The 12,054-nt window shown below is 24.7% G+C and overlaps 1 protein-coding gene across 2 annotated transcripts; it reads right to left on the bottom strand.

Annotated features, from left to right (window-relative positions):
* Window positions 1–1,611: 1,611 nt before the first annotated feature.
* Window positions 1,612–2,831, bottom strand: LOC108854767 (ubiquitin-like protein ATG12A). 2 transcript variants are annotated; one of them, XM_018628421.2, is made up of 6 exons: window positions 2,714–2,831; window positions 2,523–2,581; window positions 2,328–2,396; window positions 2,174–2,236; window positions 1,981–2,072; window positions 1,612–1,809 (listed from the first exon to the last, which is right to left on the bottom strand). In XM_018628421.2, exons 1-5 carry the CDS (start codon window positions 2,745–2,747, stop codon window positions 2,013–2,015), a joined length of 285 nt encoding a protein of 94 aa, XP_018483923.2. In that variant the 5' UTR covers window positions 2,748–2,831; the 3' UTR covers window positions 1,612–1,809; window positions 1,981–2,012. The 2 variants fall into 2 exon arrangements, with proteins under 2 accessions (XP_018483923.2, XP_018483931.2); XM_018628429.2 differs by having other exon boundaries at window positions 2,523–2,601; window positions 2,714–2,791.
* Between the last annotated feature and the right edge of the window lie 9,223 nt (window positions 2,832–12,054).

Below are 12,054 nucleotides of genomic sequence, written 5' to 3'. Positions count from 1 at the left end.
ACTATTATTTGCGAAGTAAATTTTCGCAACGGAGCTCCCACGTTAAAAGTTAGAATGGTTAATATCGATACTACCCTTAATGAATAATTTATTTATTTTTATACAATTAATCATTAAACATGAATTAGTTATAATAAAAACAATTAAAAACGTATTTTTTGATAAAAAAATTCATGTTATTGTATATTATCCAAACTAATATTAACTTTCAGTAGATAAATTTTAGAACATATATTTATTATGTAAAAAATTGAATTCTATTAAAAATCATTAAATAGTCTAGATAATTATAATTTTTTGCAACGGAGCTCTCACGTTAAAAGTTATAGTGGTTAATATCGATATTACCCTTAATGAATTATACAGTATATATATATATAATTATATAATCAAAAACGAAATTTATTAATAATATTATTTAATTAAAATAAGATAATTCTTATATATTGTGTCGTTATCTTAAAATAGTTTTCTATTATAAATGTTAAAAACTAGATATAATTAAGTGGTTAAAATCAATATTGATTTTTATTAATATTATTATTTTTAAAATAAGATAATTCTTATGTATTTTGTTTTTATCTTCAAATATTTTTCAACTATTAAAGTTAAAATAAGATATAAAAAATTTGTAATAATTAAGTGGTTAAAGTCAGTATTACCTTTAATGAATTTTGATATATAATTAATTATATAATTAAAAATATTTAAATAAGATAATTCTTATATATTGTGCTGTTATCTTAAAATTTATTTTTTCAATTATAAAAATATAAAACATATAAACTATTAATAATTAAATATTAACCAACTAAAACCAGTATGTATAAATATATATTCTAAAATATTTCTAATATGTAAATGTTTTCTTTTAAAATATTAACACAATTATAAACATATTATTAAAATGAAATTTTTTGTCATATATATAATTTGATGTTTGATTTTTTTTAAAAACATAATTAATAAATTACCGTGCTGACTTTTGAATTAATAAAATATAAACTAATAAAATATTTGTAAGATGATCAAGCCCGCCCGTGCGGGCAAAACACCTAGTATACTATTATTTATCAAGTGATTTTTCTTATTTGTCATCTTCTCCATAATTTTATGTAAATTTTTTATTTTTCATATTTCTATGATTTTAGGATAAGTCACAGTTTAATTAATATTATTATTTAAATTATATTTTGATATCTATATATTTATATTATACTTACGATAATTAATAAACATTAACATATTCTACTGATATATATATATATATATAAGAAACATAGTATTTTTCGTATACGAATCAGTGGGAGGAGATCATGGGGGTAGTAAGTGATACATCAAGAGAGAAAAAGAGTCTGTTTTGTATCAGGTATTCACTTCAAGCGGTTCTTTATGCAGTGTGGAGAGAACACAACAAAATCAGACATGGTGTAAGCTATTACCTTTGTCAATGATTAAAAGAATGCTTGATAAGGGAATCCGTAATAAGATCAGTGTGATGCTTATGAAGGAGTTCAAGGGAGTGGATGAGATGATGCAATTCTGGTTCAGTTCTAGGATGTAAAAGTGGTTTGTTGTTTTTTACTTTCTAAAAACAAAACGGTAAGCATCTGATGAAATAAGGCATTTTTTGAATAAATTTAGCATTCATTCAAAAAGAAAAAAATAGTATTTTTGGAAGTTTCATATGGTCTTTTATGTACATGAAGTATTTAGGGTGACAAAAATATCAATTACAATGCTAGATTATGTACAGCAACTTCCAACTGGAAGCCATTTTTCAACAAAGCCAGAACATCTAGCACAACCCTGAAACAAAAAAACTCAAAGACTTCAATGGCAATGCTCATAATACACACTTGCCTAATCATCAGTATATGAACCTAGATTTTTGAGGTTAAACTTCTAGAACTGAAGAACCACAATGAAAAGTTAAAGCCGAAGAAGGAAGAGAAATAACAACAGGAAGAATATGCTTACGTGACATGAGAACAGTGTAGTAGTTCTTGGCTTTAGCCCCATGCCATTGAGAAGGCATAGTTAACCACCAGTTTACCATCAAAGCCAAAGTTCTGCGAATACCAAAACCAGCACCACGTAAGCAATAGGCAGATCATTTCAAAGATAATACTAGAAACAGAGATACAAATGGGTGCGAAGTGAAAACACTTACAGTGTACAGATCGTTTACTGATTCATCAGGGTTTGGCGAGAAAGCGCTGTTCACATAGACAAACTTAACAAAGCAAACAAAACATCAAAACTAGTTACAATCAAACTCCAAAGATCCATACACACATACAAGAAGGAGAAGCTGTGTGTTTTACCAATGAGTCAGAATGAAGCTGTCTTCTAAGAAAGTCAATCACTTTAGCAAATTTATCAGTTACTGGAATCTGTTTACACGACAAAGAAACTAACTTATCAATCAAGAAACTTCATCGCGTTTCTGGAAGAACAGATCAAACAAACCCTAAACCTAAACTCCCATAAATGACGTGGAAGGTGAAGCGATTGAATACCTTGAATTTAGATTGTTTGAGTATTGGAGCGCCTCCAGTAGCTCTTAGATGTATAACAACTGTCATCGAAACAAAAACCCTAGAAATCATCAAAATGGATATCATACGAGAAAATCATCACAAAAAAAAATTGAATCGGTTCAAAGATGGATTCGATTGTTCTAATTTGATTAGATGAATCAAAAACTCACCTTTACGAACAGAGCTCGGGGACTCTGTCGCCATTGATTAAGAGAGAGAGAGAGAGATTGCTGAAGAAGGAAGACGTTACTCTTTTGTTTACGTCTGCTTTTGACAATTATGTGTTGGGCTTTAAAGCCCGGATTCAATTGGGCTTTTATACGAATTTAATCAATTTAAACTGTAAACAAACATTGAACCGAAGTTCGGTTATTGGACCTGACCCGATTTTAAACCACCTCACTCATTGGTTGTAGTCCAATTTGCATAAACTTATTTGTTTTACACTTAGAGATTCTCTATTCCTACACCAAGTGCAACAACAAAGAAATTATAATATTTTAGATTTTATTATTTTATTAGAGATGTTTTGATATAAATTTTAGTTTAACTAAAGATAAAATAAACAATTTGGCTAATCTATCTATACTATTAAAAACAAAATCCTATTTTAAAAACTTAGGATTCTGCCTCTACATTTCAATATATTTACGAGTTTCTCCTATTGACATTTAATTTAAATGTTAAATATGATTTATTGAAACTAAAAACTGAATATTCTCTATAGCAATAGTAATTAATACTTTCCATATTTTTGAATGATAATAATTTTAATTTTACGCATATTATACTTTCCATTTAATTTTAATATCATTTTTCATCTATAATATTATTTAAAAATAGGATATGAATATATACATGCAAATTAAAAAATAATATTATTATGTCATTTTTTACATAATAATGATACGCAAATTTTGAGTGTTCAAATTTTAAAAAACTTATCTTAAAATTAAGTTTTAGATATAAACATAAATAAAATACAAACTTATCATAGTTTATTACTAATCAAAAAAATAAAATAATATTTTCATATCGATAATATTTTTTTCCATTACCATTGTTTCATTTTCTTCAAATGACATAATATAAATCTTACTAAAGTCTAAATAATTATTTTTCAGTTTTATATAATATTAAGAAGTATTATTTAGTTTTTTGGTTTTCAGCGGATCATATCATATTGGATCTTAGGTTAATAGCGGATTTTTAGATTTTTACAAGGTTTTTTAAGATTATAATTATAATTCTTTTTATTAAATTAAACTGAATTATACACATATCACCGGATTTATTGATTCAATCATAGGTCTGGGTTGGATATGAAAACATTATTTGAAAATCAAGTATTATAACATAACAATTTCTTTTTGAACACAAATAGAAAAACTTTAAAATTATTTATTTTCTAATCAAAATTATAAATTCAATCAAATTTTATTAAAATAAAAATATATATGCGCTTTTAAAGCGCCGATCAAAATCTAGTATACTATTAAAACTGAAGCACGTTTGAGAAATAAAAATTACTCATCCTAATAACTACAATTTGTGCCAATCTATTAATAACCATTAAATAATTAACTACAAACAATTTGTTTTGTTAGATTTAACTTGCCAAACTTAAATAATTAAACACAAATCATTTATTTTGTTAGATTTTTTTATAATCAAACTTATCAGACTTACAATTATTCTCAAATCAAGTTTTACAATAAAATAAAACAATTTTATTTAAAATGTGACTACAAACTTTAAAAGTATATATTAATTTAAATTATTATTATTTCATTTCAATAAAAATATAAATTATAATTTTTAGTAAAAATATAAAGTTATTTTCAAATAAATGTTAAATAATTTTATGATAAATATAATTCACACATATATTTTTTAATTATAAGAATACAACAAATAAATTTTAATTTAATATTTTCTCAAAAATAAACATAAAAGTGAAATTTATTTGGCATATATAACATAAATCTATCTATCTTATTAAAAATAAATAAATTTTAGAAAGGAAAATAAATTTATTAATATACATAAACATAATATATGTTGATTTAATTTATAAGCAAATATATCAAAAATGGTTAATATAGTTAAAAGACGAATATTACTAACAATATGAGTTTTATATCCACGCATAATATGAGCAGTCAACAAATTCCTGAAAATTAAAAACCGTTGATCTATCGTAAATGTTATATATTACAAGTCGAACATACCCATAAGAAGAACTGTTTATGTAACCATTACATTCTTTTGTTGCGAAGAGTTTCATATATTTTTTTTTTTTTTTTTTTTTGTCATCAACAACACAGATTCATATAGACTCTGCACACCAAACTGGTAACTCCGCATCCATGTGAACGACGAAAGACGATTGTTGTCTAGCACTGCGTGCTAAACGATCCGCCATTGTATTCTCCGTTCGTGGTACATGAATAAGCTGTGAACTTTGGAAGCTACTTTGTAGACTCTTAATATCCTCCAGATAACTTGCAAACGCTGGCCACTCCTCTGGTTCTGAAACCATCTTCACCAACCGAGAACAATCCGTTGCAAACGTAACCTGAAACTGTCGCAAATTTCTCATACACTCCATTGCCCAAACCAAAGCTTCCACCTCCGAGTGTAGGGGTGATATACTGGCTCGAACATTTCGTGCCCCCATTAATCCCTCGAATCCCTCTAAAGTGCTATACCAACCCTGTCCCGAGAAAGAATCCTTATCCTTCCACGAACCATCAATGAAACACCATCTTCCTGGAATTGTGATAGGTTGATGTACCTGGTGCGGAAGATTTCTTCTTACATCTAATTCTTGTGCCGCAGCCCACATGGTAGATTCCGTTTCTGCCAATTTTAGTGTATCCAATGCATCCACATCCAGATTACTAAACACCTTATTGTTTCGTGCCTTCCAAATATACCATAGTATCCATACAAATTGATGATCATTCATCTTTGGGAGAACTCGCCAGAATAAATGATCCATATTTGTGAACAGTGCTTCCGTAGGAAAGATATCTGGATTTGTTGGTATCTTTGATAGTGCCCATACCTGCCGAGCTGGAGGACACTCAAAAAATACGTGGTTTAATGATTCCTCAGCGTGCCCACATCTATCACACCCAATATCCCCATGCAAACCTCGGGCTTTAAGATTCTTTTTCACCGCAATACACCCTGATACAATCTGCCATAAAAAGTGCTTCATTTTTGGTGGGCACCTCACCTGCCAACAATGGGCTTTCAAGCCATCCACTGTCGGGCCAAAGAGAAGTGGCGGTTTTTCAAGCCTGTATTATTAAATCAAACATCCGTGCGAATGCACGGATCAGACTCTAGTTTTAAATTATATTTAAGAATAAATATATACATATTTAAAATTATAATATTATATTGATATTTGTATCTATTTTTGGTTAAAATATAAATTTCTGACTAAAAAAATTATAATCATCAAAAACTAAAACTAAAAAATACTTTTAAATTATGTAGATATTTAAAGAAAACTAATGATATTACGATTAAATTTTTATAGTTTTAAAAAAAAACGGTGGAAATTTTAAAATATAGTAATCAAAATTATATAATTTTAAAAGTTGAGTGAAATAATATTTTGAAATTTATAAAATATTAATATATTTCTATTATTATATAATCTAATATCATATTTGAATAGATTTACTTTAATAATGAGACAGTTTTCAGTTACGTTTGCAATGGATTGTTCTCAGTTGGTGAAGATGGTTTCGGAACCAGAAGAGTGGCCAGCCTTTGCAAGTTATCTAGAAGATATCATTGTTCTGAAGAGAAACTTTAACAGTTCAGAGCTCGTTCATATACCACGAACACAAAATAATAAGGCGGACAGTCTAGCACGCAGTGCAAGGAAGCAACCGTCTTTTGTCGTTCATATGGATGCGGAGCTATCAGTTTGGATAACAGAGTCTATATGAGTCTGTTTTGTTGCTGTCAAAAAAAAAATACTTTAATAATGATGTATGAGATACATATTCTAAATACAAAAAAAAAATCAAAGCTAAATGTTTATATGTAATATTTAACCGTAAGCGATGTCTTCATTTCTAGTACGATATGTTATATTTTTAAGTGAAACTGATACTAAAGAAGACATATAAACAAAATGTGAAAACTTACTTTGCAAACAATATCTACTGAACTTGATCCTTATCATTTAATAACAAAAATTATGAAAATAGCACATAAGGAAAATATTTAAAATAACATAGGTTAAAAAATAAAATGATTAAATCATTCCAAATTCAAAGATTTTATTTTAGCTCTGTCCTCTAAATATTAAGCCTTATATAATAATCGATAAACATAAACTCAAATATAAAATTTATTAAAAATAAACTTTTAGTTAGAGATATTTTGGAAAAACAATTCTTGTGGGCTATTTGAAAAAAAAATGTTTAATGTTATCCTATGATATTTTCTAGGGAATTCGAACTTTAACTTAAATTTGATATCATTTTCCAAATCTTTATAATATTATTTGAGAAATCACTTTTCTATGAACCATGCTCACGTTAACTCTCACGGAGTTTATTGCACTGATACTCTTAATAAATTGATTTTATTAAATAATTGTCATTATTAAAATTTTTATTTTCTTTTTATTAATACATTACTTTTATAACCAAATTTTCATATAAAAGGCAATATCAAATTTTCAAATTGTTATCAAAATGAATTTCGTATAAAAGGCAATATCTATAAATATTTCTATTTTATTTTCATTTTTATTAATAATAAAATCATATTATGGTGGTTTACTACTAATTAAGTTATTATTATAACTTTCATTATTAATTTATTTTTATTAATACATTTCTTTTATAACTAAATATTTATAAAAAGAATTTCATATAAAAGAGAATATCTAGATATATTTTCGTCTTTATTTTAGTTTTTATTAATAAAACCATATTTTATGAAAAAGACATTATTTTTACTATTAAAATGAAAAGGTCTAATATATGTCAAATATCCTCTTTCTTAACAAAAAGAAAAAAGAAAAGAAACTATGTGATTATACCTTTTGGTAGTTATACAATTTTTTATTTCTACAAAATATCCGCACAGTTTTATGCAATTTTCTTTGCTTTTCATTATAAAGTCTTAATTCTAATACTATTTAAATGCATCAAATCATAAGTAAGCAATTGATTCTAATGAATCTAAACTATTAAGCTATCAACATAAATATAAATTATCAGCTAATCACTCATCGTTCACAAAATATCTTTCTTATTCATAAAACTATGTCTTTCCTTTGTAGGAACACAATTTCTATGACTTCCATCCGGAAATTTTGTTCTTCTTAAAGAAGCTGAAAAAACATTATTAGGTTTTTGAAAAAAGAAACACTTTAAAGAAGTTGTTCCTCTTGAGATGGTTTAGTTTGATGATAGACAATTTTAAAACTCATGTCTTTCAACTTCTACAAAACCTACAATTATAAAAAATCAAAATTGAAAAAAAAATCGTATTAATGCAATAAATAAAAGTAATGACTTGGTTAAGAAGTTTGAAAAATTTGGTAAAATTTGAATCCAAAATAATTAACACATTTAAATTAATTTTTACACTAGATTTTGTAACTTTAGAAATAAATATTATGGCCAAGTGGAATATATTTCACAAACAATTATAATAGTACAACTAAATAATTTGTAAATAAAACTTTTAATAGAATATATTGCACAAACAATTATAAAACTACAACTAAACAATTTATAAATAATACTACTGTAACATAAATAATACTACTTTAACTAAAATAAGATGAAAAGACAAAAACAAATACAACTAAGACTAATAAAAATTACCCAAAATTATTACATTTTGGTTTCTTAAAAAACAAAATATTCACGCATAGACACCGGCAAGTCACCTACTTTACATTTAAATGATAGTTCCTTTGATAAATATATTAAGTTTATGAGAAATTGCAAAAAATACCACATTTATAATACTATTTTCATGTTTATTTTAACTATTTTTACTCTCATTTTTAAAGAGATAAAATGACATTTATAATCTTATGGTTAACTAATCTAGATTTAGAGTTTAGAGTTGGGGGTAGGGTAAGTTTTTGGAATATAGAGTTTAGGATTCTATTAAATATAAAAATAAATAGTCAAAAAATTTTAAAAATAATTTTTTAATTTCAAAACGAAAATTTGAAAAGCAAATTCTAAAAAAGTTCAAAAAAAAGTTTATAAATTTTTTCGGATGTAAAAAATATAGTCCGAAAACATTAAAAAATTATCTTATATTTTATTTTATTCTTTATATTTTATTTCTTTTATTTATTTAAATAATTATTTATTATATATATAGAGCAAGGGTACATGAATATTTTGTTTTTTAATGAAGAAGATATTTTTGATAATTTCTCTTTAATAGTGGTAAACATCAATAATGGTACTAACAATTGGTAAACATGAAAATTGCCCTAAGTTTATTATGAAAACAGATAAAATTAATCATCCTAAATCAATCATGTTTAAGAATTATTTATAGATGTTTGTAAGTCCAGCCAGACCCTCCTAAATATTAAATTTTAAAAAATAATCACTGAATCTTAAACGATATTAATAAATTCTAACCTCAGACGTTAGGATATTTTTCAGTAAATATATTTTTGAAAATGATATGCAACATATTATATTTCAATTAATTTTTCAAAACTTTCTTCTTTCTGGCCAACAAAAAAAACCATTTTACCTATTTCTAAAAGATAAATATAGGATTTAATTACAGTAACATGGTATGATTAGTCGGTAAATGTGATGGAATTATGTGCTACAGTTGCTGTTAGACTCGACTGTTGCTATTGCTTAGGGCCGGGGTAGGTAAAAAATCAAACAAAACCAAACCAAACGAATCTAATTGAATCCAAACCGATCTCAACCAAACTAAAGTAAATGTCTAAACCATTTGAATAAATTTTTTTATTAACTTAAATCGTTTAATTTAAACCGAACAAAAAACTGAAGTTTTATTTATTTAAATTAAGTAAATATACTAATAATATTTAGATTTAGATATTTAAACATTTAACCTAAACACCTAAGCATAATTTTATACATTCCATTTCTTAATGAATAGTAGAAACACAACTAAAACAAATAAAAATATGAATCTCATATATTAACATCAAACCAAAAAAAAATTGCATATAATATTTATATTAGGTTTTAAGAAAATAATATAAAATTATTAAATACATTTTGTATATTTTTATTGTGATGTTCTATTTTTATTTAAATATGAAAAATAATGATTCAGTATTGATAGGTTTTATGTTTTTATAAAATATATTTTTGTAACAGAATTAGAATAAAACTAAAAATCGACTTGATTCAATTGAACAGAGGCAAACAAAATCAAACACAAACCAAACCAAACTAAAACTGAACAAAACTGAATTTAAACCGAGCAAAATCGTACACAAACCAAACCAACTTTAGATTGATTTTAGTTGAAGTTTTGTTAGACCCAAATAAATTAAACCAGACCGATCCTAAACCAAACTCAAAATTAAACTGAAATGCGGACGCCTACTATTGCTAGTCTTTATTCTACACAGTTGATAAACAAACTTTTGTGTAGTTGAAACATTATTTTCTTTGTCTCCATTTTACTTGTGGCATATTAGAAAAAGACAATTTTAATATTAATTAAACAGATAAAGATGAATTTGGACTTATTTATCAAAAAGATGAATTTGGACTGATCGACCAACAAACAACAACAACTATTATTTGTTCCTAATTTATCCAAAAGTTGGTGCATATGATTGATTTAACCTAATGTTTTCTCTGGATCCTTGTAAATGCAGCACTAATTTGAATTAGAGGACATTTTGTTCTATTTCATCGTGGAACAAGAACCCTAATAAAGTAGTACACATACTATTACTGGCACTTACTTATCTCATAACTTTTTTTATCCGATCTCATGACTTTTACACTTGGGAAAGTTAACAATTTAAAAAAAAAAAATTGGGATTAATGGAAGAATCTTTCTACAAGAATGTAAAACGAAGTGATGTTGATACGACGCTGTATCATCTTTCAGACAAAAGCTGCAAGTCAGTGATAATCATCGTCTCGGGCATCCAACAAAACATTCTCCTTTTTACTTTGTTTTTTCGGTTTAGCATATTTCACATTTGTCCCTTTTTCTTTTACAAAAATATCATTCAACATTTCTATTTGTAATACTGTTAATGCAATTATTAAAGCAAGTTTTTGTTGACAAATATAGCGTTTGCATCAAAATATATTGTAACTTCAAACTGTTGAATTACGACAAAAAAAAAATTAATTTCATTCATCAAATGAAGAACAAATCCTTGAAAATTAAAGGGAAAATTGCCAAAACAGAACAAAAATTCAGCATGGTTGTCCCTATAGTATAAAACCATCATTTAGTTGTCTTTTTAGTATAATTTTTTTCATAATCCCAAAACTAACCATTGATTAATCTAATTAAACACATTAAGCTAATAAAATTTTTTAAAATAATAATTAAAACGTTTTCAAATGGAAAATAAAAATTTTTTTTTAATAAAAATAAACTTTGTAAAACTTAATAAAAAAAAAAAAAATTTACAATTTTTTAAAAATAAAAAACGTTAAATCAACCTAATAAAAAACAGTTAACAAAGCTGTATTTTTTATAAAAAGTTTAAAATGTTTGTAAACTTTTTAATTTTATCAAAATTTTTAATAAAAAAATTAATGTATTTTTATAAAGTTTGTTTAAACTTTTTATTAAATTTTTTTTGTAAAGTTTTATTTTATTTTTATAAAGTTTACAAATTTTATATAGTTTGTTTAAAGTTTTTATTAAACACATTAACTAAAATAATTTTTTTAAAGTTAATTAAAAACGTTTTAAAAAGGGAAAATAAAATAAAAATTTTAAAATTTTATTTAATAAAAATAAACTTTGTAAAATAAAAATAATTTACAATTTTTTTAATAAAAACGTTAAATAAACTTATTAAAAACATTTTACAAAGTTTTATTTTTATGAAAATTTTAAAACGTTTTTAATAAAATTTTAATTAAATAAAAATTTTAAAATTTATAAAAATAAAAATAAAACTTTACAAAAAAATTTAATAAAAACTTTAAACTAACTTTATAAAAAAATATTTTACAAAGTTTTATTTTTATAAAAAGTTTAAAACGTTTGTAACCATTTTAATTTTATCAAACTTTTTAATAAAAATATAAATTTTAAAAATGTTTTTAATAAAACTTTTAATAAAAATAAAATTTGTAAACTTTATAAAAATATAAATAAACTTTACAAATAATTGCACCTAATTTCAAAATACCACATGTTGTATAGATATGTATCATAGAGAACAATAGTTTGTGAAAAAATCAAAAGAAAAACTATGGAAAAACCATAGATTAATGAATAAAACAAGGGAGAATCATTTTTAAAA

This window comes from Raphanus sativus, chromosome 1, assembly GCF_000801105.2.
Source record: "Raphanus sativus cultivar WK10039 chromosome 1, ASM80110v3, whole genome shotgun sequence".
Classification (NCBI taxonomy): domain Eukaryota; kingdom Viridiplantae; phylum Streptophyta; class Magnoliopsida; order Brassicales; family Brassicaceae; genus Raphanus; species Raphanus sativus.
This window is presented reverse-complemented; position numbering and strand designations above follow the sequence as displayed.

Excerpts from the sequence above, each read along its gene's own strand:
- LOC108854767 (XM_018628421.2), bottom strand. The coding sequence starts at position 2,747 with ATGGCGACAGAGTCCCCGAGCTCTGTTCGTAAAG. Across the intron at positions 2,237-2,327 it reads AGCTTCATTCTGACTCATTG|TTTGTCTATGTGAACAGCGC; the intron begins GTAAAACACACA and ends TGCTTTGTTAAG. Across the intron at positions 2,073-2,173 it reads CAGTAAACGATCTGTACACT|AACTTTGGCTTTGATGGTAA; the intron begins GTAAGTGTTTTC and ends TGGTATTCGCAG.